Source organism: Pyricularia pennisetigena, chromosome 1 (genome assembly GCF_004337985.1).
Source record: "Pyricularia pennisetigena strain Br36 chromosome 1, whole genome shotgun sequence".
In the NCBI taxonomy this organism is placed as follows: domain Eukaryota; kingdom Fungi; phylum Ascomycota; class Sordariomycetes; order Magnaporthales; family Pyriculariaceae; genus Pyricularia; species Pyricularia pennisetigena.
Window position 1 is genome coordinate 112,214 of NC_043740.1, and position 27,092 is coordinate 139,305.

General features: G+C 43.5%; 5 protein-coding genes across 5 annotated transcripts; 3 read left to right on the top strand and 2 right to left on the bottom strand.

Moving 5' to 3' along the window:
- Positions 1-4,700: 4,700 nt before the first annotated feature.
- On the top strand, positions 4,701-5,876 carry PpBr36_06828 (uncharacterized protein; the record flags this gene model as incomplete). Its single annotated transcript, XM_029893970.1, has 1 exon — positions 4,701-5,876. One exon carries the CDS (start codon positions 4,701-4,703, stop codon positions 5,874-5,876), a length of 1,176 nt encoding a protein of 391 aa, XP_029747912.1.
- A 140-nt stretch (positions 5,877-6,016) lies between these two features.
- Positions 6,017-6,812, bottom strand: PpBr36_06829 (uncharacterized protein; the record flags this gene model as incomplete). Its single annotated transcript, XM_029893971.1, has 2 exons — positions 6,017-6,684; positions 6,770-6,812. The coding sequence occupies 2 exons, from the start codon at positions 6,810-6,812 to the stop codon at positions 6,017-6,019; spliced, it is 711 nt and encodes a 236-aa protein (XP_029747996.1).
- Positions 6,813-8,648: 1,836 nt separating this feature from the next.
- On the top strand, positions 8,649-9,476 carry PpBr36_06830 (uncharacterized protein; the record flags this gene model as incomplete). The annotated part of the gene is made up of 1 exon (XM_029893972.1): positions 8,649-9,476. The coding sequence occupies one exon, from the start codon at positions 8,649-8,651 to the stop codon at positions 9,474-9,476; it is 828 nt and encodes a 275-aa protein (XP_029748150.1).
- A 4,259-nt stretch (positions 9,477-13,735) lies between these two features.
- Positions 13,736-14,656, top strand: PpBr36_06831 (uncharacterized protein; the record flags this gene model as incomplete). Its single annotated transcript, XM_029893973.1, has 2 exons — positions 13,736-13,915; positions 14,009-14,656. The coding sequence occupies 2 exons, from the start codon at positions 13,736-13,738 to the stop codon at positions 14,654-14,656; spliced, it is 828 nt and encodes a 275-aa protein (XP_029748149.1).
- A 203-nt stretch (positions 14,657-14,859) lies between these two features.
- Positions 14,860-17,020, bottom strand: PpBr36_06832 (uncharacterized protein; the record flags this gene model as incomplete). Its single annotated transcript, XM_029893974.1, has 4 exons — positions 14,860-16,302; positions 16,365-16,378; positions 16,450-16,738; positions 16,838-17,020. 4 exons carry the CDS (start codon positions 17,018-17,020, stop codon positions 14,860-14,862), a joined length of 1,929 nt encoding a protein of 642 aa, XP_029748152.1.
- Between the last annotated feature and the right edge of the window lie 10,072 nt (positions 17,021-27,092).

Sequence of the window (27,092 nt, forward strand, 5' to 3'; positions counted from 1 at the left end):
CCCTACACCTACGAGTCAGTTACCCTATATCGGGTTAGGATTTTCACCTAATTAACAAATTAGTGCGAACCTAAAAATGGTAGTCTCAGTGCTTAGACTAGACCCCCCTGCTTCGCAGTGGGGACCGAGCGCTCCATATACCTTTTAGCCACATGGTTTTTGGACCAATTGCATTGACGAAAAGATCGCGCTCGTTCGAGGTTAAGGACAACTTGTCGCTTTTCCCCGTTTATGGCGGGTATTTGTACTGTTTTCGCACTGTTTATGCACCCCATACGTAATACCAATAGTATAACCACTGTACATAATTAAATACTCGAATAAATAAATGAATAAAAATCGTAAAAATATAAGGTAGCCTGCGTTGTAATTGATGAATTTTTGAAATCTTTTGACGCAGGGGCCGTTGGTATATTTCCTTCATTGAATGAATATTTGAATATTTAATTTATTATTAAAGCAAGGATATTTGGTACAAATAATATATATTTTTAGAAAACCGACTTTCAAATTAGCGTGGCGGTGGAAATTGTATACGATTACCGCTTAAAATTAATATTATATTAATATTTTTCATTTGATAAATATTTTATCAAAAAACTTAATAATTCGCCCAAATGTTTATAAATTGGAAAGAATTTCTAATATAGCATTTGTAAAATATAATGATATATAAATGCTACTTAACGGTTTTTTTACCATTTGTATTTTATTAAATAATATGAAAAATATAAAAACAATATAGTTTTACCAATTCTTTTAACAAACAAATTGAAAAAACCGATATTACTATGCGGACTTAACGTGGACGTTTGTATATATACCTTATCCAATCCCTGAAACTTTGGTTTTATTATCGCCAAAATTGGCAAAAATTTAAAAGCGTTTCGATTATAAATTTTTTATACAAAATTGTATATACCTTACCTATCCACTTATTTAACGGCTTTGATAATTAGGTATATATACCGGAATTGGGTATACAGCTATTTATATATATACTATCCCGCACCCATAAAATGTTTGAAATTAAACTAACAAATAAAAATACCATAAAATAAATTCGAAAATCGAAATGAAATCGAAAAAATAGTACCGCCATAAGCGGATTAAGGGCAGGGCCTAGCAAATTCGCCCGATTATACATATAAAAATATACATTAAATCGTTGTTAATAGCGGTACTAAATGCTATCTTTAACGTACAAACCGCTTATTTTTACGATTTTCATTTATTTTTTCATAACGGAGTATTGGTCGCCGAATTGACGAAAATACCGCCAAGAGCGGCGAAAATCGACAAGTTGTCCTCACACCTGAACCAAAGTGTTTTTTGGATGGACCCACAGGTACATTGCAAAACCGCAATTGAACCACGCTCAATTGTGGAGCTCTGGGCTTCAGGGATGAGCCCCGAGACTACAAAAATGGTTTATATGGAAATGAGGGTGTTTTTTCAACAACGCATATAAAATCATTTTTCGGAAAATCGTGTGCGGCACCGGAGCGTTCTCAGGGGTGCGGACCCCCATTTCGATGTCGGAAAATATGTAAGGGAGATAAAGCAAAATCTCCCCCACTAGTAAATCGAAATTATTAATCCCAAAATTGAATAAACAATTAATATATTTAAACCCTATAATTACAGGTTTTTACAACGCAACTAATATTACGCCGCACCTAAGCTAATGGCTAAACCCCCAATAATTAAATCTAATGAAGAATTACAAATTTTACTAATTATTTAAATATCTTTCCAAATGAACAAGTTACAAGAACGCGATTTTCAGTCAAAGAATGACCAAATTCCAATTAATCCAACGCAGGTTATTTCATATTTTTATGATTTTTATTCAATCTTTTATTCGAATATTCAATTGCATACTGTAGTTTTACTGTTTTTTTTTTGCTATTTTAGTGCGAATAGAACAGTACCTCTATAAACGGCGAAATGCGATAGTCTCAGTGCTCAAACTAGACCCCCCTGCTTCGCAGTGGGGACCGAGCGCTCCATGTACCTTTTAGCCACATGGTTTTTCGACCAATTACCTTGGCCGAAAAAATCGCGCTCGTTCTAGTTTGAGGACATTTTGTCGCATTTCGCCGTTTATAACGGTATTATTAAATAATATATTTAATATTGCAATATCGTTAATGATTATTTTATTAATATAAGGATAGTTTGCGGTATTTTGCCGTTTTAAGCGGGTATATACAATATATTCGCATTATAATGGTAAAAGAAAATGGTATAACCATAATATATAATTAAATATTCATGTAAAAAAACAAATAAAAGTCATAAAAATATACAATATTTTGCGTTGAACTTCTTGGAGTTTGTTGATTATTTAAACGCCGGCCGCGTTTTAATAGCTACTGTATATGGAAAGATATTAAAATATTAAGTAAAATTTGTAATTTTCTATTATATTTAATTTTTATTCTAAATAATGGTATATAATATTAACTTCAGGTTAGATTGCAGTTTTTATACCTTAGTAGACCTAACATTGCAAAGTGCATGCAATTATCGATTAAAACAAAAGTTTTATTAATATTTTCATATAAATTAACAATTTGTTAAAAAACTAAATAATTTACGCAAATATTGGTAGAATGAAATTATTTTTAACAAATGCATTCTTTTATCAATTTGTTTATAAATCTTTTATGACTTTGTTTTTTATAAATTTTATTCAATTAAATAAAGCAAAAAATACAAAAATAATACAAATTTAGTATTTATTTATATAAAAAAATAAAAAGGGCCGGTATTGTAAATCGGGTTTCACGTTAACGTTTATTTACATACATAATCAACTTTTACAAATCTTGGTTTTATTAATGTTAAATTTGGTAAAAATGTAAAAGCATTTCGATTGCAAAATATATATAAAATTGGATACACTTTACCTATCCGCATATGTAACGGCTTAAATAATCAGATATTCGTACAAAAATGTAATATTATATTAAATACATATATACCACCCCCCAGGCGCAGAAACCAAAAAATTTGGCTGCAAAGGAAAAATAATATAAAATTAATTAAATAAAGCAAAAAGATTTATAACATACACATTTAGCATTTCTTTTTATCAAACAGTTTTTAAAGCCGATACTATGGGTAAGATTGGATTAAGACGTTTGTTTATATACGTTATCGAATCTCTGAAGTTTTGGTTTTATTGTCGTTAATATTGGTAAAAATATAAACGAGTTTCGATTGTAAATTATATATAGAAAAGTATACACTTTGCCTATCCGCTTATTTAACTGCATATAAAAAATAATATATACACCAAAATTTAGTATAACGATATATAAATATATACGACTTTCCACGTGCAAGAATTATAAAATTTGGTCAAAAATTAAAAATAATATTAAAAAAAACCGAAAATCGAAAAAAAATCGAAAAAACAGTACCGCCATAAACGGATTAAAAGCAGGTAATATCGAATTCGGCCATTATAGCAAATTATAAAATAAATCGAATCGCTGCTAATAGCGGTATTAAACGCTATTTTTAACGATATTTTATTTTTTTAATATTATACGTGGTTATGGAATAATAAAAGAGTTTCGGTATAAAAAAAGCCAAAAATACCGCCATAAACGGCGAAAATCGACAAATTATCCTCAAACCTGAACCAAAACGTTCTTTGGATGGACCCACAAATACATTGCAAAACAGCAATTAAGCCACGAAATGGAGCGAAGCGAACGGAGTGGATCAATTGTGGAGCTTTGGGCTTTAGGGATGAGCCCTGAGACAAGAAATGCGACCAGTTGTCCTCAGACTAGAACGAGCGCGATATTTTCGGCCAATTTGATTGGCCATAAAGCCATGTGGCTGAAAGGTACATGGAGCGTTCGGTCCCCACTGCGAAGCAGGGGGGTCTAGTTTTAGCACTGAGACTAGAGACGACATGTTGAGATTGTCAAATTTTTGCTTGGCAACATGAATGACGCACCAGCAGTTGGTTTGGGCGGAAATTTGACCTGGACAGATGGCGACAGACGAACCCCTGCGATTGACACAGCGGAACAGATTCAACTCGTCGACAGCTAGCCGTGAGAGGCGCCGCCCATGCATATCACAAGGGTGGGCGGTGACGGATGGATCTAGAACGACGGGGTGGTTTGATTCTGGCCCAGTGGTTTTCCCTGTGCCGATGTTGTCTTTTAGGCATAATTCGTCATCCGATGGATGAAATTCAGTTGGCAAACAGAATAAAAGCCAATTCTCATCGGCAGGGGCAAGGAAGAAGAAAATAAAATCAAACAATGACGGGAAATCATGTTTCTTCCTTTGGTTCAAGAATATAGATACACAGTCGACAAATGCAGCTTTGTCAGGTAATTCTACCCAGGCTGGCCAGGGCCCTGTTGGTTGCCGGCATGGGGGCCCCACGGACTGAGAGATCAAATCCATCGGGGCGAACCGATCAGGGGCAGAAGGGAAACGGGTGCTAGATCGAAACTGGCGGGGCAGCAGATGAGCCCCTGCAGCAGAAAGGGTAGCGTCGCAAAGCTTCTTGACGTCATAGAAATCAGCGCCCACAAGGTTTACTTACACAGCACAATCCCCAAGTCACATTGCAACAGTATTTCGTGCAAAAATTCAAGCCTGCCGTCAGAGAGTTTATGAAGTAATTTTTATGTTGCCCAGTGATGCGAGGACAAGGCTGTTGCATGATCCGCTCCCGCATTCTCATGGCTCGGGTTACCAGATCGACCGCAGCCAAGGCAAAGGCCAGCTTTGACACTCCCGTCAAGACGGAGCAACCAGCACGAACGACGGGCAGGAAACGAGCTGCCAGCAAGACAGCTACAGACCAATCGCCCGGCAGTAGTCGCAAAAGAGTCAAGGCGGAAGCGGTCAAGACAGAGTCGGCCGCGGCCAAACTGGAACGGCTGGACGACGACCATGACGTGCTCTCCAAAATCCCCACTGCCCCAAACCCTCCACTGGCCTCAACCTCGCCCAAGACAAGCTCGGCCCTCGCGTCGCGCAAGCTCAGGCAGTACTACGGTGGCGACACCAGCAAGCTCGGCCCGTTTCCCGACTTCCCCCACCCCACACCATCGGAGTGCAAGCGCGCCCACCGCATCCTCGCCGGGCTGCACGGGGCACGGAAGCGGCCGACGGTGCCGCTGACGGCCGGCCCCGCGGGGCGGGCGGGGTGCGGCGATGCGCCGTCGGTTCTGGACGCGCTGGTGCGGACGATCCTGAGCCAGAACACGTCCGACTCCAACTCTGCGCGGGCGAAGCGGTCCATGGACAGGGCGTACGGCGGGCGGCACGACAACTGGCCGGCGGTGGTGACGGGCGGGGTCGGCAAGCTCGAGGAGGCGATCCGGTGCGGCGGGCTCAGCGTCGTCAAGAGCCGCGTCATCATGTCGATCCTCGAGACGTGTCTGGAGCGCTACGGCGTCTACTCGCTCGACCACCTGCGGGAGGCGAGCGACGAGGAGGCCATGCGGGAGATGCTGGCGTTCAAGGGCGTCGGTCCCAAGACGGCCAGCTGCGTCCTGCTGTTCTGTCTCGGTAGGGAGAGCTTTGCTGTTGACACGCATGTTCATCGCCTCACGGGTATCCTGGGCTGGAGGCCGGTCGGGACGAGTCGGGAGGAGGCGCACCTGCATCTCGACGCGAGGATTCCGGACGAGGACAAGTACGGGCTGCATGTATTGCTCATCACGCATGGTAAGAGATGTCCGGAGTGTAAGGCGGGTGGGAGGAGTGCAGGGAAGTGCGAGCTAAGGAAGGCTTTGAGGCAGGAGAGGGAGGAGGGCTTCAAGGAAGAAGAGGATACCAAAGAGAACGTTGCGAGAACAGAAGAGAAAGAAGAGAAAAAAGAGAGCTGAAGGGAGCTGAAAACGTTACGGAGTTTTTTTTTTTTTTTTTTGATGGTATGTTGATATTTCCAATAGGCCATGTAACAAAAAATGATCCTCGTCGAATTTAGACCAAAAACATTTAGAGCGGCGTAAAGACACAGTCTTAATCAACCACACTTGAGCCTTTCGCTCACCGGCAGCAAATTCTGCTCAATGTCATCGGCGTTGAGGAAGTCCGTCGTCCTGATCCTGTCCCTTGCCGCCTCCTCGTCATGTACAATACCCGCCTCGACGTGTCTCTTGGCCAGCCTCTCCCGTGCAACCTCTCGCCCGACACTGGCAAACCATATCTCATCGAGCAGCGAGGCGGCCGACTTCCACGGCTCCCTGTCAAGAGCCAGGTAGTTACCCTCGATGATGACGATGCGCGTCTTGTCCGTGATGGCAATGCTGTTGGCCACCGGATCCTTGACGGCGTGATCGAAGTCGGGCGCATAGATGGTTGAGGTGCCTTCTGCTCCAGCATCCCCCCCGATTGGGTGGGAGAGCTCCCGCACCAGCGAATAAAATCCCTCACCGTCAAAGGTGAAGGCGGCGCCGCGGCGGTGAATGGCCGTCTCGGGATCCGGCATTTCGGCCAGCTGCGCGCGCGTGAGATGGAATCCGTCCATCGGGAGGGCGGCTACGAAGTCGCCCCTGGCCGTCCCGTCCTCGGCGAGCTGGATTGCTTTCACCTCATCGGTCACGCGGCGCGCTAGGGTTGTCTTGCCGGCGCCGGGAATGCCTGCGATGCCGATGAGGACTCGCTTGGTGGGCTCGGCCAGCTTGTATCTGGCTGCATGTGATCGCGTCAGATAGTGAGAGAGCCTTTCTTGCAGCTAAGAATGTCGGCGTTTGGGAAGAGTGCGATTGCTGCTCACCCCAGACTTTTTTGGCCAGTCGCGTGACCTCTTGGGGGTCCATGGTGAATATCTGTAACCTTCAAAACACGATGGTTTTTGTTGCTGTTTGTTCGCGCGGGTTGAGTTATTCGCCGCGATGCCAACTGCAGTTTCAACCCCGCATCCCTGAACAATGCGGTGCCATGTTGCATTTTGCCTGACAGACAGAATTAGAAAAGATGCATGCTGGAACACCGAAACCTGACCCCGCACCACATCGTTTTCCAGTCCAACTCCTTGACCCTCTCATCCCACACCATTTCTGCTGATCTTTATCTCAAGTCTTTGGAGACTCCACCGACAATAATCTCGACGCCTTAGTCTGTGATCACGGTACCTTGGGCCGCATCCAGAGCCCTCATCTCACTCTGGGCCCTACAACGTCACCAACCACACCCATCCATGCCCTCGTTTTGGCCAGCATCTTAGCCGAGTGATTACAATTCAGGCTATCTCGCCTGCGGCCTGGCTGTGAGGGGTGTCTCCCAGTCGGGAGGCGCGGCGGCAGGGATAGACTTGTGCGGCTGCCTCTGATTCCCATGATCTTGGACGCCGACACCGACAGGTGCTCTTTTGTCGGGCTAAGAATGGTCAGAGCGGTACCGCACGGGATTGTGACAAGCTTCCCACGGCTCTCGAGGGCCCCAAACGGGGATATTAAAGCCTGGAATCCTGATCACTGGTACCGATGCAACCGAACTGTCTTTAGAATGTTTTCCTTTTGGGACGAAAGCACCACAGCATTTGCTATGCCTTGTGTTTATCCAAGTCCAGACATTTGATGACCGGCCAGACACTCAGGAGAGATTTATATCAAGCCTTCCCACTGTGCCATTTTAAAAGTGGATAGGTTTCGTCGATTTTTGACGATGCAGGTACCGTGAGAAGCCTTGTCCTTTTTTCGCTTTGCTAGCCTGTGTACGGCTCCTTGAGGAATCGAATCCTGCGATTGCTTGAGGTTTTATTTCTTTTTCTTTTTTTTTTTCTTTTTTTCGCATTTGTGGTTACTCCGGTGGGTGGTCTGCTCTTGGCAGTGATGATGGACGTCATAGTATGCAAGTATCGGAGGAACTGGGGATTTCTCTCCAACATGTCACTGTTCGCGGCGGGTGTGTCTATTGCAGACTTGGATGGAGACAACAGCCCAAGGGACAACCCACTGGCTGCAACCGAGGAACATCCCCTCTTTGATTTCACTTGACAGGAATTTTTTTGTCTGCATGCCAAGGCCCAGTAAGTTGACGGTAATGGGTTCAGGCACAAAGGGCGATGCGATCGCAGTATAACCCTGTAAACCCCACTATCCTTTGAGGGGCCCGAAATTGGACAGGCACCCCGAAGGATTATATTGGTGTGCGTCTGCCCACCTCGATCGTAACCAAGACCCGCTGCTGTCGCCACGTTCAGCTCGTCGGAATATTTGTCGCCCCCCTGCTGCGATAGGCCATGTTGCGCCGCCGTGCTCCAATTTTTTGTGCTACTGGGCGGATGCACACTCGATTGTGTAGCCAATATCTCGCCGATAGGAGCCGTGCATTAAAATTGCATTTCCCCTATCATTCCACATGCGATTCAAGGCTTATTTCCACCTCGTCGCACTCATATTTCAAATGCGGGCCTATATTCTCCAGGCGATCCATGTGTTCCCTTTGTGTGGTTGCGTTTCTCCGCTCCTATGCGAGGGCACAGCGGGGGCCTGGAATTAAAAGATCATCGGCGCCAACATCTATAAATTGGACAGAATGTCGTTCCATGGCGTTAATGTTGTTTACGGGTCTTGTGCCAAGGTCTTGCCCTCTCAAGCTCTCATAGACGCGTCCGAGTTAGTTTCCCCCCAAGTGTCCCAAGTGTCAACACAATGGTCCCCTACACTCTCGCCGTAAAGGGCGCCGTGCTGGCGTACTCGTGCCTGGGTAGCGGCCCGCTCCTGGTCACGGTGCCCGGCGCCAACGGAGACGCCGTCATCTTTAACCAGACCGTGCCCCACATGGCCAACAACTTCACAGTCTGCTCGTACGACCGCCGCGGCTTCAGCCGCAGCAATTACACCGAGCCCAACGACCTGACCATGCCGGTGCGGCTGCAGACGGACGCCGACGACCTCGCCGCCCTCATCGGCCACCTGTCGCCCGGCAAGCCCGCCCTTGTTTTCGGCACCAGCAGCGGCGCCATCGTGTCCCTAGAGATGCTCTCGCGCCATCCGGAAGCCGTGTCCTTCCTCGTCGCCCACGAGCCGCCCCTGACCAAGAGCCTCGGCGAAGCCGGCGCCCAGGTGCAGGCCGTGTTCGCCAACGCCGAGAAGGCGTTCTTCAGCGAGGGCATCGAGGCCGCCACGCAGGCGTTCCTGGGGCCCGTCGACCCTTCGAACCCCGAGTCCGTCGCGACGCACAGCGTCCTCGAGTCGCCGGACCGTGCGTCCAACGCGGCCCTCTTCTTCGCCCACGAGATCAACCACTACACGGCCCACTCGTTCGACACGGTGGCGCTCCAAGCCTTCAGGGACAAGCTCGTTTTCGACAAGGGCGACGCCAGCACCGCTCCCGGCACCTCCATGACCGACGCGCTCGCCCAGAGCATCGGCGTCGCCGTGGAGCACACGCCCGGCGGCCACCTCGGCTACACCTCCAAGCCTGTCGAGTTTGCGGCGGCGATTGCTGAGATTTTCGCCGCGCACGGAAAGCTGTAGGAGGGACGATAGTACCTGTATATAGTCTCATCGCGCGGCCGGTGTGAAGTTTATGAATCACACCTGGAGCAATCAAATAATCATCATCCAACCAGACTGTTCCTCCACTAGTGTGAGCCTGTTTTGCTCTTTTGTTTTTCCCTCTTCTCTCGACAGTGCCTGGCGCGATTGCACACGGCAACAAGACGGTAAAGAAGCTGCTTCCAGTTTGTGTAAGAAAGCACTGTGTCCCGGATTCAATGTGCAGATACCCCCAAAGCTCAAAGTCGGTCCTATCCAGCCGCATTAACCGTGCAATGACTAGAAAGTACTTCGTAGTGGCCAGCCTGGGCGTTCTCTCAGGCGAAAAAAAGATTTCGGTTGGTTGTCAAGTCAGACGAGAGCCCGTACGAGTCATTGTCGTCGCAGGCCATGTTTAACTAGTCGATAGATAGCATTCGCTAACGACGGGAGCCTCCTTTTTGGCGGTCCATTGTAGTGGAACGATTCTCGCTACCCTGCTGGCCTACTTAGGTTCGGGGCGCACGCCGAGGAGATTCTCCAGTCTGGGGAAGCACCGGGCCAACTTCGGCTTCTCCATTGAGCATTGAGAGGAAGAGATTAGACCGGTCCTGCCGAGATGCCCAAGTTGTGATTTTGTAGAATCTTTGCCCGATCAATTTTGGTGCGTCTCCCTCACTTTATTTCAAGAGCCTGGTGATGATGGAAACATGGTCAGTCCCAGGCTGCAATTACTCCGGCTTTTGTAAAAAGAAGAATCATAAGAATATGGCTTACGTTGCCCATCCATTTCTCATGACTCCAAACCCTGTATTTGCCTGGATTGTCAAGGTCTGGGACCCATGACTTTTATACTGGCAAAAACCGAGACAATGATCTTTTCTTGCGTGGAAGTTGTGCGATAGAGTCACCTCGTCCATGAGTTTGAAAAATCAACCGCCTACGTAGCACCCAGCATCCCCCGTCATCAGAGTGACCTCTGGTCATTCCCACCGGGCAAGTCAGTATACCATCGAAAATTGTTTGACAGAGCGAGCTTAGGGATGGCAGCATAGTAGCCGAAATGATCGGAAGCTGGTTAGAACTCATTCTTTTGAGATGTTTCTAACAGGCTGTGTGATACTTGCCGGTGCCTCTATCAATATCCCCTTGGTCTTTATCGTAAGCTTCAACGAGCTGGTGCGACCTGCTCCCCGCAGGCTGGGCCATCAACGACTTGTTCATTGGCGACCTCTGCATCAGCTATACAGAGGACATCTTTGATACGGCACCCTTAACCGTCGTTCTGTGGGTTCCATTATTGTATAAGAGGAAATTTTCCACGTTTTCTTCGCCCGCGAGGTCAGTTCGACATAGCATTCGTCTGATTCAAGGTTCGCTGGGGCCATCATTGCATCGCAATAGCGTTGGCTGCTGTTGGGTGTTACTCAGGCTCGCAAGCACCTCATCCTCGAATCGATGACTAGTGTTCCTCGTCCGAAATGGCAGCGTTCGTACGGCACGCAGCTTGCGAAAGGTAGATTTGGAGCATCCAAAATAAAAACGGCATAAGGTGGCCCGTGGAGCATACACCTGTGAGCTCGGGTGCCGCAGATAATAATCTCAGGCTTGTGATGAAGCTATGTCGAGCATGGCTACTGATAATGTCGACAAGCGTGAAGGGAAGAAGGCAAAGTATATATACTGGTATGGACATAAATTTTGGTCCCGCACCTCCCCGGTTCGAAAATAGATTTGCTGCATTGTAAGGGTATCTTATGGCAAGCTAAAACTATGGGCGCCAACTGGAAAGGCGTATGGGTTAATTCAGTAAGCAACTGTGGTTGATTCTTCCCTGAAATGTTGCATCATGCATGTGTATATTGAATTGGGTCTATACATATCTTAACCATACCTAGTGAAACACAGCTACTATAAACTTAGCTATATTTAAACAAAATTCCAAAGCTAAAAACTCCCTGGAAAGCTCCTTTTGCAAAACACAAAGTGAGACCTTGAAACAATTTGTAGTTCTTGCCCCAAAGTTCTCCCAAAATACCTGTTGCTTCTCTGGGAACCTCGGGTGACCGATTACAATTTGGCTGATCCCCGTTTTACGCACTCAGCAGCTTCCAGAATAAAACAAAATATCAAGGGCCCCAAAGCATAATCAAACAAGGGGGTAGAACTGGGACTGAACAGTCGCCACCACACGCGATTGAAAATCAAGGCAGTTGGCAGCAATGGCTATGATTGAGCAGCAGTTTGACTAGCCTAGTAGTATTTCACTGGGGGAAAGAAAAAGAGATATAGTATGGAGTTGATTCTGTTCGACGCCTTAAACAACGCGGCGGTAAGTTGATCCAGATCTGGGGTAAGATCTTTCACTCTGTTCGTGTCGCATCATGGCCTTGGGGTGTGGGGTTGGTGCTTGGTCGGGACGTTTGGCCTTGTTTGAACGCATGACTATGGCCTGGCTGGGCAAAGTTTACTGCCGCTGCCGATCATGCACAGTGAATGGCGTCTAATAATACCTGATACCTGATACCCGCTATATATAACTGTGATTTTGATCGTCTCTTCTCTCATACTCAGCCCTATATTAATTCCATCAGTACATACTATTTTTATGCGGGCTTTTGATTGTCTTGTGTGAGACTGCCTCACCTTTTATTTCATTACTATATACGACATCAACAACAAGCTCAACAATTTCAGGTTGCAGTTCACCGTTATTATCGTCCAGGTTTTCGCTGCCTTAGCCGTCGCTACTGTGGCCCCCATCCACGCCCACCGAGCTGTCATCGTCGACAAGAGTTGCGTAAGTTGCTTGTTTTCTGAACTGTAGAATATGGAAACCATAAACGCTGACGGAAAGGATTTCCCTCCTCTACTTTGTGCTGCATGCACGTGTTCTATCCCGAAAAATGTACAGGGAAGGAAAAAGTTGAAGGCTTCCTGTCCGGGAGTAACCCCTCTCGAACCCTGAACCGCTAGAGATGAGTGTTGGCAGCAGCTTTCGCCAATTGTGCTGATCCTACATAGAGGAGCAGGCACCTATGAGGCGGCCACGACAGCGGAAAAACTCTTTGTGATAGCCACAGAGGATTGTACAAAAACACCTTGGTCAACGTCGACACTAACAGGTTTACATGGAGATAAGGTTTGCACGTTGTGCCTCTTGGTCCCGCGAAATTGACCTCAAGCCAGCTGAACGTTGGACTGAATCGCCTTTTCTTTTTGCTGCAGGTCGTTATCGCGCTTGCGCGGCAAGCCTTTGAGAGGGCCTACCGGCAAGCCTCTGACGTGCCCAGTCTCCAATCCCCTAAAAAAAAAAGAGTGCCAAGATTGCCGCATCTTGGCGATGCACACTCAGCTCGACGGCAATCCTGTTCTTGAAATTTGGCGCGTTTCTTACGCACACAGTAATACTAGCCCTTATAGCAAAGGAAAAAAAAAAAAAAAAGGATTCGACATCTGGGAAATCCAATCATGTTGGCGTCCTACTTGGGGCGTGGGAGCAGCCTAATTTTAGTCCGAATAATTCGGCTCAAACCTGTTGCCGTCATGTCCACTCCACAGCAAATCTGCTTTTCATTTTCGGGAGCTACTTCCTCCTTCTATTCCACCGATGGTCTCCAAGTCAAGACGTATTGCAGTCCCCCATCTCATCGGTCCTTGGTCGTAGCTTTGGCCGCAGCCGCGCCCACCCCGGCCCCGATTCCGACTCGCGCCCCGAGCCGTCCCGGTCTCGGCATACTGGCACAAGCCTGGCACTGTTGATCTACCTGGAAGAAAGTCATTCAACAAAATACGGCGGGTTGAAAGATGACGTGGAGCCGGAAACGCCAAGCTCGACGACTGCAAGCCCGAAGCTCAAGGGCCCCGGTATCAGTGACGCGTCAGGGTCCGGCCGGGGCTAGTGGGGGCATGTGACTTTCGGCCCGGTTGCTAGAGCGACTTTTTTTTTTTTTCTTCTTCTTCTTTTCCTCTTTCGTTTTTAGCGATGGCAATTACTGGCTTGGCTAAGAGATAAAGGTGGGCTTTCATCTAAGATAGGCATCTTGGCCTAATTACGTGATCTACATCCAGCGGGGTGTGACTCTTTTTTGAGTGTTGGAGACTTTTTTTTTCCTCGTCGGTCAAGTATCAAAAATTTTGCGCGACGAAAAACACTACAGCAACTTTTCACGCACAGCTTTTTGCTCCTCTATACACGGAAGAAAGGAGGTTCATAATAATCAGTTAATGAATATATTAATTAATTAATTAATATAAAAATGGACTCCGATATGGAGAATGGCGCCGACCACAAGCCAGAAAAGTCCAGGTCCTGGCTGGCCAGGTTGCAGCAAGACGTCACCCTCACCCACGCCGACATTCCCATCCTGGCATGCTGCTCCGTCTCGGGCATCTGCGACAGTGTTGCGTTTTCGGGCGCCAACGTCTTTGTGTCAATGGTTTGTTCAGATTCCACGTGCGAAAGCAATGAAAAAAAAAAAAAAAAAAAAAAAAAAAAAATGAAAACAACTCGGCTGACAAACGACCACCAGCAAACGGGCAACACGCTCTTCCTAGCCCTGGGCGCCGCCCGCATCCCCGCCGACGAACCCAAGCTCTGGATCAAGTGCCTGGCGTCCATGGCGGCGTTTTGGCTGGGCTGCTTCGTGTTCTCGCGCGTCTCCCGCCTCCTCGGCCCGCGGCGCAGGTCGAGCCTGGCGCTGCTCTTCCTGATGCAGGGAGCGCTCATCTGCGTGGCGGCGGCGCTGGCGCAGACCAACACGGCGCCGACGTTTGGGCAGACCTTTGTCGGCACTGAGCGCGCGACCTCGATCCACGGCCTCGAGGACGACATGTTTGTGTGCCTGCCCATCGCGCTGCTCGCGTTCCAGTTCGGCGGCCAGATCGTCGCGAGCCGCGCCCTCGGCTTCAACGAGGTGCCGACCACGGTGCTGACCTCGGTCTACTGCGACCTCTTCTCGGATCCCAAGATCCTGGCCCCGCTCGGGGAGAACGTCAAGCGGAACAGGAGGGCGGCCGCCGTCGTGCTGTTCATCTGTGGTGGTATCGTCGGTGGTCATCTCCAGCGCTCGGCTGGCGGCATGAGCGCGGCGCTGTGGCTGGGGTGCGGCATCAAGCTCGTCATTGCGCTGGCTTGGTCGCTGTGGAAGGGTGAGGAGACGACTGAGGAGAAGAAGTGAGTTTCGTGTGGTGGTATGAGACGTGTGGTGGTAATGGACACTTGTAAAATATTTGCTTGGGGAGTTTCCAGGTTTGGGATAAAAGTATCAAGATATAGATTCGAGACAAGACATGGCGCATAGACGGTCCGTCCACCATGAGTAGCAATCCTTAACTACCTATCTACAGTATGCTGCAGCAACGCAAAGTCCCTCTCCTCCTTCTAGTAAAACCGCTGGTCCGGGTCAACCGTCGGCATCCCACGCACATCCCTCGCCGCCAACCTCGGTGCCGCAGGGTCGTACGGCGGGTCGACCATGATAAAGTCCCTGATGACGGCCGTGCCCGCCCTGAGGGCTGCAATCTGCACATCCGTGCAGCTGCTCGTGTCGAGGATGTAGCAGTAGTACGGGTACTGGGGCGGCCTCTCGTTGGTCACGTCCCGCACGCTGGCCGGGCCCTTGGTGCCAAAGTCGGGCGTCGTCGCTGTGTCCACCAGGCCGCCGGCCACGTCCTTGTCGAACAGGGCGCGGTTGAAGATGCGGTAGGCCGTCTGCTGCTGGTACGAGGGTGCGGCGTGTCCGGCCTGGAAGACGCGCGCAAAGGTCAGGTTCGAGTACTGCCGCACCGCGCCGCCGTCGTAGGTGCAGTTGGTCCGCAGGGGCTGGTAGCCGGCCTCGGCGAACTTGTCCTGGTTCTTCCACGGGATGGCCAGGGAGGCGGCTTCTCCGCCCATCCAGTTGCAGGCGAAATCGCGGTCGCCGTACATCAGCGTCACCTTCTTGCCCTTGTCGAGAAGGTGGCCCATGGTTTCGAGCCAGCCGGGGCGGTTGTAGTCGCCGATGGAACGGAAAGCCGTCGCAGATGCCGACGAGGACCCGGTCCAGTTGAGGGGCACCCCGAGGGCCAGCTGCACCTCGCGCTGGTTGAGGTAGCCCGGGACAAAGGGGTCCGGGAACATGGTGGGGTCGATCTGGGTGACGTCGTAGTAGTCGCGGCCCGACGTGGCGATGTAGGGGTCGCGGATGTTGTTGGTGCACCACGTCTCCGAGGCCTGGCAGATGCGGTTCACCGTCGCGTTTACTCCCGTCTGCATCGGGTCGTACTCCTTGGCGAGCGCCTGGCAGCGCTCGATCTGCTCGCGGCAGCCGCCCGTGGCATTGAATGCTGCCGTCATGGACTCGTAAACCTCCCTGGTGACGGTCTCGATACCATAGGTGTTGCGGAACGCCTGCTCGGGGTATGAGGGCCACTGGACCTTGCGGTCTATGCAGGCGTTGACCAGCAGGAGGGTGTCTAGATTGATGATCTTCTTTGGCCCGGGCGTGTTGTCAAATTCTCCGTTGCGGATCTTTTCGTTCTGAGCATCAAAGAAGCCGGCCATGGCGGGTCCGTAGCGACCGCCGTAAGATTGGGTTGCAATGCTGAACCGGTCATCCCTGGGGTGATAGCCGGGAAACTCAGACAAGAAGACCTGGAAGAAATGCCACAGGGCAATGGCTCCGTTGACGGATCCAACGGCCGTGCTGTTCTGGTTGCCGCTGGGTAGCGTGCCCACCCGGAAAGTGGTGTTTGTTTCCGGAATAGGGCTCCCTGGCGCAAGAGTCCTGGTTCCGCCGAAAAGATCCACGCTAACGTTCCTGAGAATATCATACGAAAACCCAACCTGTCAAACAATGTTAGATACGACGAAACGCAATCCTTGATTCAGACATTCTGGGATCGAACCTGCGACGGTTGATCTATATAGATCATGTTTACTAATCCAGATTTTAGCTCAACGTCCAAACCGCAATTTCGCCGAGTTTCTCACCATTGTTGTTCCACGACAGCGGGTTGAGTCTCGTGGTCTTGGAGTCGGGGTTGATGAAACAGGGCCCATGCTCGTTGAAAAGCCCGGGCATACTGGAAGATCCAGGCCCACCGTTCATCCAGACGGAAAGAGGGGCATTTTCGGGATTTTCACGAGCCTCAAAGAACCAAAAAAAGGTGTTGATCGGGTAGGGCTGGGGCAAGCCACCAGACACATCCAAGGTTCCTGGAGGAAGATGAATGTATCCCGAGTACGACTTGACCCCTGGGGTCGTCTCGCAGATTCCGGGCTAGTTGATTGGCAAGAAACATTGTCAGTAAAGCAACCGCGGAGACGAATGCGAGGGTTGTTGGTTCAGGTTGCTTGCCTCCTTGTAGCTAATCTTGACGCCAGGGCTGATTTTTGACTCCAGCACCGTGACCCCTTCAGGAGTCGGCGGGAACTGGGCAATGGCGGACGCAAACAGCACGCCTGCCCCGGCAAGGAGCGACAATCCCATACGCGTCATCTTTTCTCGCCGGTGGATGAGGGGAGTTGAGGATAGAGAGGGAAGACCGAGCCATCGTGACATTGTGAAAGGGGAACCGCCTGGGACTCCATTTTATATCTATCAACCGCGCCGCGTCGACCCCGAGCCAGTACCGATGTGGAAGGCGGCCGAGGTGGACTTGGACTTGCACCCCGGCCGACCCCTCCATCCCCTCATACCAAGACCTTTCGGCTCTACGGCGCGGTGAGCGCAACTGCAACCTTCCTCATTCGTCGCCATGAGCCAGCATTGGTAATTAGAAATTTGGAGCATCACGACGTCATTAAAATGCACTAAGAATACTGGAGGTTAAACATTGCAGCGGGCAAGTCGCGAAGGTCAATCTGACGCACACGGGCGAACACCCGCAACCTGAATAAATGGTAGGAGAGCCATATATTCAGGTAGGGTGCGCTATCCTGGCTAACGATCGTTGCAGCGTTTTTGTGGCGATCCCAGCGCTAACTTAGTCTCAATGCTCAGCCTCGACCCTTGCGGGGACCAAGCGCTCCATATACCTTTTAGCCACATGGTTTTTCGACTAATTACATCGGCCGAAAGAATCGCACGCGTTATAATCTAAAGATATTTTGTCGCATTTCGCCGTTTATGGTGGATATTTTCACTATATATGCACTGTAACCACAGAAATAACGGTATAAAGACTGTGAATTATTAAATACCCAAATTGAAAATGAATAATAATCGTAAAAATATTAGGAGACGTGGGTTGTAATGTTTCGCATTATGTTATTCTTTAAGAAATAAAGGCCGTTGTTGGAACAGAGGGAATCGCGGTCAAAGAAACAATAGAGCGATGAATCACGTGCAATGCCGCACAGGCCAATTGCACGTGACTCACCCGCCCAATTGCGAGTATAAGACGGAAGGACGTTCAAAAGCTTACCTTTAGAAAGTTTCATAAAACAGACAATGAAAATATATCTTTGTATTCGTGTAACAACGTTCTATTAATCGATCGATATTATGAAAAACCTATTAACACTGATGAATATTATTCAGGTAATATAGAAAAGCAAAATAAAGGGGTTAAACGTTAATACCGTTATTCTATTAATATTTAGGACCAATAGGATATTTTACGGTTAATAAAAACAAGCCGTCCTAACCAGTTAGAATTTTTACATTAAACGGGTAACGCCTTTATATAACGTTACATGAAAAAAAGGAAATAATAACCGTAATTTTACGAATATTTAAAGGTTTTTGGACTTTACCATATAGGCAAATTACCTTATAAATTAACAAATAATAATAAAAACGTGTATTATTGGATACAATATAATAAAATAAACACAAAAACCGGTTCCCAGGTTAACAACGAGCGCTATAATAGGGTACGAGTTTTCCTCGACAATATATTTTTGAAATTCCAATTACCTTTATGAATAAAGGAGCGAATTATCGCTGAATTCCGGTATAAACCCTTCCACGAACTCCCGGAAAACCCGGAAAAAATATTAATAATTCGGAAAGAAATATGGACTTTGAAAATATTTAACCGATTAAAAAAAGACGGGCGCGGAAAAATATTGTTAACCACGTATTAAAAAAATTTCGAAAAATGGATTGGAAATTATTTTATAAATTATAACCTTTTAACCCAAAATTTTTTAAAAGCATATTTGGAATTTTATCAAATTATTTTACAGGGAAAAGGAAATGGAAAAAACGGTTAAGGATTTGCCGAAATGGTAAATTGGAATTATAAAATATTGATATAGGTAATTCTATTCCCTAATAACCAGAATTTCCAAACGACGGAGCCAAAAACTAAAAATCCGGAAAACGTTATTCCAAAAAAAACGGAAAAAGGAATATAAACGGTTTGCAACAAAAGGGGTAATTAAAAGTATTTTTTTCCGCGAATTGAAAAGTTAGCGGTTTTACTAAATTCCCAAAAGGACAAAAATTTAACGAAAACAAAATTATAACAATTTATAAAGCGGAACATTAAAATAAGAATGCGTTATAATAGATAATAGGCGATATAACCAAATAATAAGAAGAAAGGCTAAATATTTACGAATATATTCCGCCATTGCAAGTCCCAAACGAATTAATCAAACTATACCAGATTAAGGCGTTGAATAGCGCGTGGAATAGAAAAAAAAAGTTATTTAGGGGAGTTATACGATATTTTGGACGATAACATTAAAGGTTCTGTGCATATTTGCAATATATTGTAAATCCCGTTAGTTTAAATCTATACAATATTCCCATTAATTTTAACAAAAAGTGTAAAAACGCCTATTTTGAAATATATAAATAAACGAATAATGTTTAAAAAATATATATGGAGTTTAAAAAACGGTTTAAAACACCGTTTTTATGATAAATATATAATACAAATTGAAGCGTTGTTAGCTTCGAAAACGTCAAAACGGAACCAAATTACGAAAGAAAACGCGATTTCAGAATTATGCAAATTATGCTGAAAAAATTGCAAATTTGCCAAAAGGTACTAGGGCTTAAATATGCAGATAAAAAGCACCTTATTGCAACGACCTTAAAAGCAATCAAAAACGTAAAAAGCTTCAAACCGTTATTACCAACCTTGCGACCATTTTTCCGGTATTATCAAACCAAATATTAGTTATTTTTAAATTGGAAAAGCCATTTGGCGCATATAATACGCTTTTCGTTGACCGAAAATATGAGAAACATAAGGGCCGCAAAAAGCGACGTAATAGCTATTACCCGCGCCGAAGATACAATAAGCGACTTGGCCAATTTTATAAAAGTTGAAGATGTTATTTAAGCGGTCAACCGGGTTGTAAACCTTCGAACCATTAAAAAAAAATAACGGTGGCGAAAGCAGAAAAGGCAAAATAGGAAATACCGAAAAAAAGCCAACGCGGAAACAAGCAATTCCTTACCAACGGTAAAGATGAAGGAAATGATAAATAAAAAAAAGAAAAATCGAACCACGAAACCAGTGACGAAAAAGCAGATACAAACGATTCGGACGAGTATACGTTGATTTATTTTATAGATTATAGCATAGCGGTATTCCTAGCAAACCAAATATTCCGATATAAATTAAATTAGGGCCGAATGGCGTTTTAAGGACACCAAAAACCGTAAAAGGGTCTACCGCACCAAATTTTAAATTAATAAGATTTGAATGATATTTGGTAGGGATTGATACCGGATATAGGCTTGCAGCGATATTAACGGCCGGAATTAGTTAAATAAAAGCATTGCAACGCAAAAAACCGGAAATCCAGATTAATAAATCAAATCCGAATAAAGCCAGAGTGCGTTTCGGAACAGGCGAAGGGATTACCATTATAGGAAAGATTGTTTTGGACATGTAAATTGGTATTATAACGTTCCACGTAGTATTAATTCGCATACCGTTTTTTTATATATTAGGGATGAAGATAAATTAGGTGCATATTTAAATAATATTAGTAACGAATTTATAAAGGTCGATGGTACGAAAGTGTCAGTTTTACGCCAATGGGGGCACCTATGGCTTTTCCTACCAGGATTAAAATTAGACGGACCGGAAACGTATTTTATAAAAATAAAAAACACGCTAATAACGTTTTTAACCGAAAAAAGCTGAAAACGGTCCACTGAAGATTCGGCCACCCTTTAGTAAAACTTTTATGGGAAACGTTATAAAGGGTAGACCACGAGGGTAGCCGAAATGCATTAAAATTAATAGACCGTTTTTATTTTAATTGCCAAAATACGGTAAACGCATTATAACGTTTTAAATTTACTTTAAATGACGAAATAAATTTTAATTACGAAATCGTGGTTAACGTGATGTATTTGGAATTCAAACCAATCCTGCACGTAGTCGATGCGAGCACGGTATTCCAGGTTATACGTTTTTTTAAATAGTGTAACAGCGTAAAAGATATGGGAAAGATTAAGAAAATGCTGGATCGATATATATTTAGGACCACCCGATATTTTTATATACGATTTAGGTATAAATTTTACCGCGGCCGGATTTAAAATAGAAGCACGACTTTTCGGTATAATATGCAACCAGGTACCAATTAAGGTATATTGGTTATTGGAAAAGGTCGAGCGTTATTATAAACCGTTACGAAAAACGTACGAAGTAATAAAAATCAAACGTAAGGAAATAATACCGCAGAGCGTATTGCGAGCAGCGGTAAAAACCGCGAACGATATTATGGGCCCCGACGGCCTAATATTCACCCTATTGGTATTCGGGGCAATACTATATATTCCCCACGATTTAACGCCTTTGAAAAACCAAATGTAGCGCGCCGAAGCCGTTAATAAAGCTACAAAAGAATTTGAAAAAATGGCGTAAAGAGAGGTTAAAAAAGCAATAAAAACGAGGAATGGCCCGAGTATCGAATTGAAAATGCCAATATTATTGGAACTGGAATTATTAGCTCTGGTATATAAAGAAAAATATACATGGACCGGACCTTTTAAGGTATTTAACGTATTAAATTTAATAATAATTGTTAATATGGTAAATGGTTTCTCCGTAATTCGAAACCCGTATCTAAAACTATACCGCCGCTTTACAAAGCAGATAAAAAAAGATAATAACGAAACTATATCGACGGAATTAAAGTTTCGATACCCAGAGCCCGAATAGCTAAAACGCAGGAGAAGACTTATAAGATCGGGGAATCGAAGATTCAATGCTCGAAACGAACTGATAAGAAGGAAAAACGCAAAACCCGAGATTAGAGTATAGATACCACCCCTGAATATAATATTAGAGGATAACGAAGTATAAAAACGGTATTTTAAATTAGAAAACCATATAAAAACGAAATTTGAACAGTTGCGAAAAAAATACATGAAACGGCGAGTATCCAGTTTTTAACAAGAAAGGAGCAACGAACACACGTATTTACCGTTAAATATAAACGAAAAGGCCGAAGTAAAGCTCCCGGGAAACCGTTCGAAAAATTAATATGGTAAGAGGCGAACAATTTGTTAATTGCAGAAATCCTGCAACCGGTAAATAAAAAGCATTTTAATAATTAAAGGATTTTCGGATCGCGATTCGTAAACGAGATAAAAGGGCTACCGGAGCGATTTTATAAAAGATTATTTTTTATAATACAAAGGTATAGCGATTTCAAAACAAAAAAACAGTTTACGCAATTACCTATAATAATGCAGTGCAACCAAAAATTTATATTAGTTTTTATACCGGTTGCAAGGTAGTTTGGGTGCAATTCAATGTTTAAAAATATTAGTTCAACGTATATTTAGAGCTTTACGAAATTAGAGAAGGACGATTTCGTGAGGATCCCGAAAAAAATAGATTATTGATATCCCGCCAATACGGTATATAAGTCTATTAAGCCCTTTTACGGATTAGTAGAGGCGGGTTTATATTGGTTCGTTATATATTAACGGTATTATAAAAAGAGCTTAAGCTGAATTTTATTAAATTATGATACGTGTTTATTCTTTTCCAAATTAAACCACAACTTTGGTTTTGTGGGAATGCAAACAAACGATAGGCCAAGTTTGGGAAATATAAAATTTATTTGAAAAAAGTAAAAGGAATTCGAAAAAGCGGGTTTTTAAATTAAATGATAACCGATAATATAGCCAGGAAACGAGCAGAGCTTTAACGGCTATTTAATCAAGGTCTATAATAAAGGTTTGGATATGCGTTAAAAAGGATATTTCGATAAGTTGCAAACTGTAACAATGGTTTAACCAGGGGTGAAGTATGAGTTTATTGTTTAGCGATTTAAAGGAGCGTATGTTATATTGATTTATTAATCGGAAGCTGTATTCGATTATGCCGCAGCGGCGCAAGCAGTAAAACCCGATAACGAAGATTATGATTTAATGAATAAGCGAACTGAATGGCAACGATAGAACGTTTAAAAAGAGCTTTCCTATATCCAAATCGACTTAAGCACAGCGAGATTATACGTATTTGTCGACGGATTTTTTGCCAATAATAAAGATTTTAATTCCCAAATCGGATGCGTAATATTTTACGGGAACGAATACTCAATGGACTAAGAAACCAGTTTTTGAATACCCGGTAATACTAGATATTAGTTATCGATTAACTGCCATAAAGCTTTGAAAGGCCTATTAGCCAACGAGATTTATAATATGGGTAATGGATTTAATATTGAGTTTGTATTAAAAACCATTATGAGAACCATCCTAGAAAAGCTGGATTTACCTTTTTCACCTATGGTAATATGCACGGATAACCTATTATTATACCAGTGCCTAGTGCAATTGGGGATAACAGGGGAAAAACGATTTATAATTGATTTTTAAAGCTTAAAATAATTCTATGAAAATCGTGACATTGAAAAAATTAAATGGATTTTAGGAGAGACTAATCCGGCACATTTTATGACGAAAAAAACGCCCAATGGGGTTTAAATCAAGCTTATTAGTACTAATTCGACGGTAATACGTATTAAAGGACTAGTTAAAAAGTTTTAAAATTTACCGGAAAAACCGGAAGGGTTAAAAAACAAATTAAATTAATTGGGAGCGGCGAAACGATACATTGCGTCGTTGGCGATTAAAAAGCGGCGCCGCGAGGTGAAACGCATCGTTGAAAACCACCGAAAATCACCGCAACACCTTTACCAAAGGCAAAAAAATAAAAACAGCGTTATAAAATTTAAACGTTATATATTAGGTTAAATATCTTCGTTATTATTTTCCTCCTCATCCATCTTTTAAAATAGAATATTGTGTTAGTCTCAGGGCTTATCCCTGAAGCCCAAAGCTCCAAAATTGATCCACTCCGTTCGCTTCGCTCCATTTCGTGGCTCAATTGCGGTTTTGCAATATACCTGTGGGTCCATCCAAAAAACGCTTTGGTTTAGGTTTCAGGACAATTCGTCGATTTTCGCCGTTTATAGCGGTATTTTTGGCCTTTTTACGACCGATATTCACTTATTATTCCACAACCACACAAAATATCGAAAAAAGAAAACATCGTTAGAAATAGAAATTGGTAGGCCTTTTTTATAAATCCAAAATCTTTTGCACCCGGTACGCCAATTAAAAATTGGATATAACCCGCTTTTTATCCGTTTATGGCGGGATCCCCATTATTAACCCAAAAACACCATCGATACCCATTTCGCATTTTAACAATAACGATTATAATCCGTTGAAGTTTATATATAAAAAATCGCAAAAGCGAGAGGAACTTTTATATATAAATTTTAATCCAAATATTGGAAAATTATTCATTTTACAATCCGTATAAGGTAAATTTTATTTAATATATTATACGTCCACCTATAAATACCATCGATACCCATTTCGCATTTTCCCAATAACGACTATAATCCGTTGAAATTTATATAGGGGAAATCGCAAAAGCGAAAGGAATTTTTACATATAAATTTTAATATAAATAGCGCAAAACCACTAATTTTACAATCCGTATAAGGTATATACTATATAATACGTTATATATCGACCTAATAAAAAAGACTATTATTTCCGCAAATTTTTTTATATTCGTATTAAATTATATATATATAATATCCGGAAATACGCCTATATATATTTCGTTTTCCCACCAAATCGACGCAACTTTTCGCGGTCCCAATCCCGCACACGCGGCGGTAAACACTTCCTCCGACGTATATATTTTCCCGGAATTATACGCCAAAACCACAGCTTTTGGTAGTTTAAACTTACAATATAAATTCGTTTCCTAAGCTGTTATATGGTTTTTAAACCTCCACAAACCCCCAAATACTCCTACACGAATCCCATATTATAACCAAATACAGTATATATACCGGGTTTTATATAATATAAAAAATATTATTTTGCTGGTAAAAACCGGGTACGGGAAAAATATGATATTGCAAATTACTCCGGTTATTCGCAATAATATTATTATTATCCAAATAATCCCATCAAAGAAATTAGGGTAAAAACAGTTACGTAATATATAACGTTATCCCGCCGCGAACCCTAAATTAATCGACCAGTCTATTGTAAGCGTAAATATAAATATGCGGTTTTTATTACCAAAATGAATTATATTTAATATAACCTTTTTTGGAACCCGTAAACCGTTAAAAACACACGCACATTTTTTAAAACCCGGAATAAACTACCAATTACCGATTTTTTAAACTTTTTCAAAACTTCATATTCCACCAACGTATCGTTTTATATGCTATTAATAAACTTTACATAGTTTTCCAGTAAAAGGATTTTAAAAATTCGTTTTTTATACTACGTTTGGTGCGGGTAATTTTACCAGTGACTGTATTGGTATTCCGGTGCACCGTAACCTTTATAGCAAAAATTAAAATTTATATTTTCGACCAATTATGTTATAAAAGGATAATACGTTTCGTTAAAACGCCTTTCGACCGACCCGAAATTACGATTATAATACAGTGTTTGGAACGCAAAACCCTAATTAACGATTACCGGTACTTTTTATTCCTAATAGGGAATATTATATTATTATCCGCCACCCGTATTTCTAAAACTATTATATATATGGACGCCAGGAACCGTATTATTTAAATACGCCAATTCCTAATGAAAAACCTCGTATTTAGGAAATTTATTAAACGAGACGCAACCAATATAATTATCCGGTACGATGCATTTACTTTTAAAATCGATAAAAGTAAAATTTACGGAAAATTTTCTAAACCGGATTTTAAAATTTGTATTATATTTTCCATTTCATTTTTGGGTACAGGTATAAGTATACTTAATATAGAACGTATAGTGTAATACGGCGCGTTAATATTAAACGACCCCGCAAACCTGTGGTAAAAGTTCGGACGAACCGCACGCGGGCCCAACCGTAAACAAACCGCATATTCTTTTACGCCCTATTGGTATTTCGATACGCAGGGGTCCATCGTTAAATATAAACCAACCAAACCAAAGCTATTAACTAAATTAACTAAATAACCCGTAATATGACGAAAAAACGCTAAAAACTTATAAATTACCCATTTAAAATTTTTAAACGTATTTATAAACGCGGTTATTCCCCATTAATTTTCCACGTACCGTTAAATTTAATTTAGACGATAATAACCTGGCAAAAGCGTCGAAATTATTGCAAACCGGTTTTCTGGGTATATTCGAACCACGCGTTCCGCCCTATTGGACGCAATAAAAAATAATAAATAGGAAAAAATTAAAAAAGGAGGCGCCAAATATACAAACTTCTGCCAACGTTAAATGTTTTCGACGAATTATATTAAGTTTGATACAGGAAACGAATCCATTTTTTACAGCAAACCAATTTAAAAACTGTTGCAACGCCTGCGTACACCAAATTAGAATTTTACCCGCATTACCTTTTTAAAAACCGCCAATTAAAATCCCTAAGAAAAATTCTAAAAAAAGATATATATTTAAACAGTTGGATAAATGGGGTATTTATTTTACAATAGCTATTTCTTTCCCAAATCCGCGGCGGTAATACGACCTATTATCCCAGCTTATATTACCCAAACCAATAGTTTTTAATATCGTTAAAGAATTCGTCCATTCCTATCACCGGGAATGGACGAAAAACGATTTGCTGGAAAATGTTCCAAATTTACAATTAATTAAATGGTTTAAACAATATAGCGATTATTTCGTTATTTAATTCCCAATAATATACGAAAATGGAATACGAAATTACACCTCCTATTTGCACAAATAATCAAAAAAAGGCTGCGGAATTGAAATATGGTAGCACCTTAGGAAACGATGGATATAATTAATAATTATTCGGGAAAATAACCTAATAAACGCCGACGAACGAATTAAACGGTGTTATAATCACAGGTTAAAATGTTGGTTAACGTTAACGGTTGTAAAAATATCCAATATAGGAACGCTTATAAACTTATAACCTAAAAGTTAAAGGGCGATTAAAGTTAATTTTAATTAAATTAAACAACGTACCCTGGATTAGAAAAGGGTCGAAAGACGAAAAAAGCGACGCCGAATTGGATTAACCAAGGGCGGAAAATTATTAAGCAGCGTAAAATATATAATTGTTAAATATTAAAATCCCCAATTAACGGCTTAAATAGAGCGACCAAATGCTGGATAATAGTAATTATTACGTAGATTGAAAATTAGGATTATATAT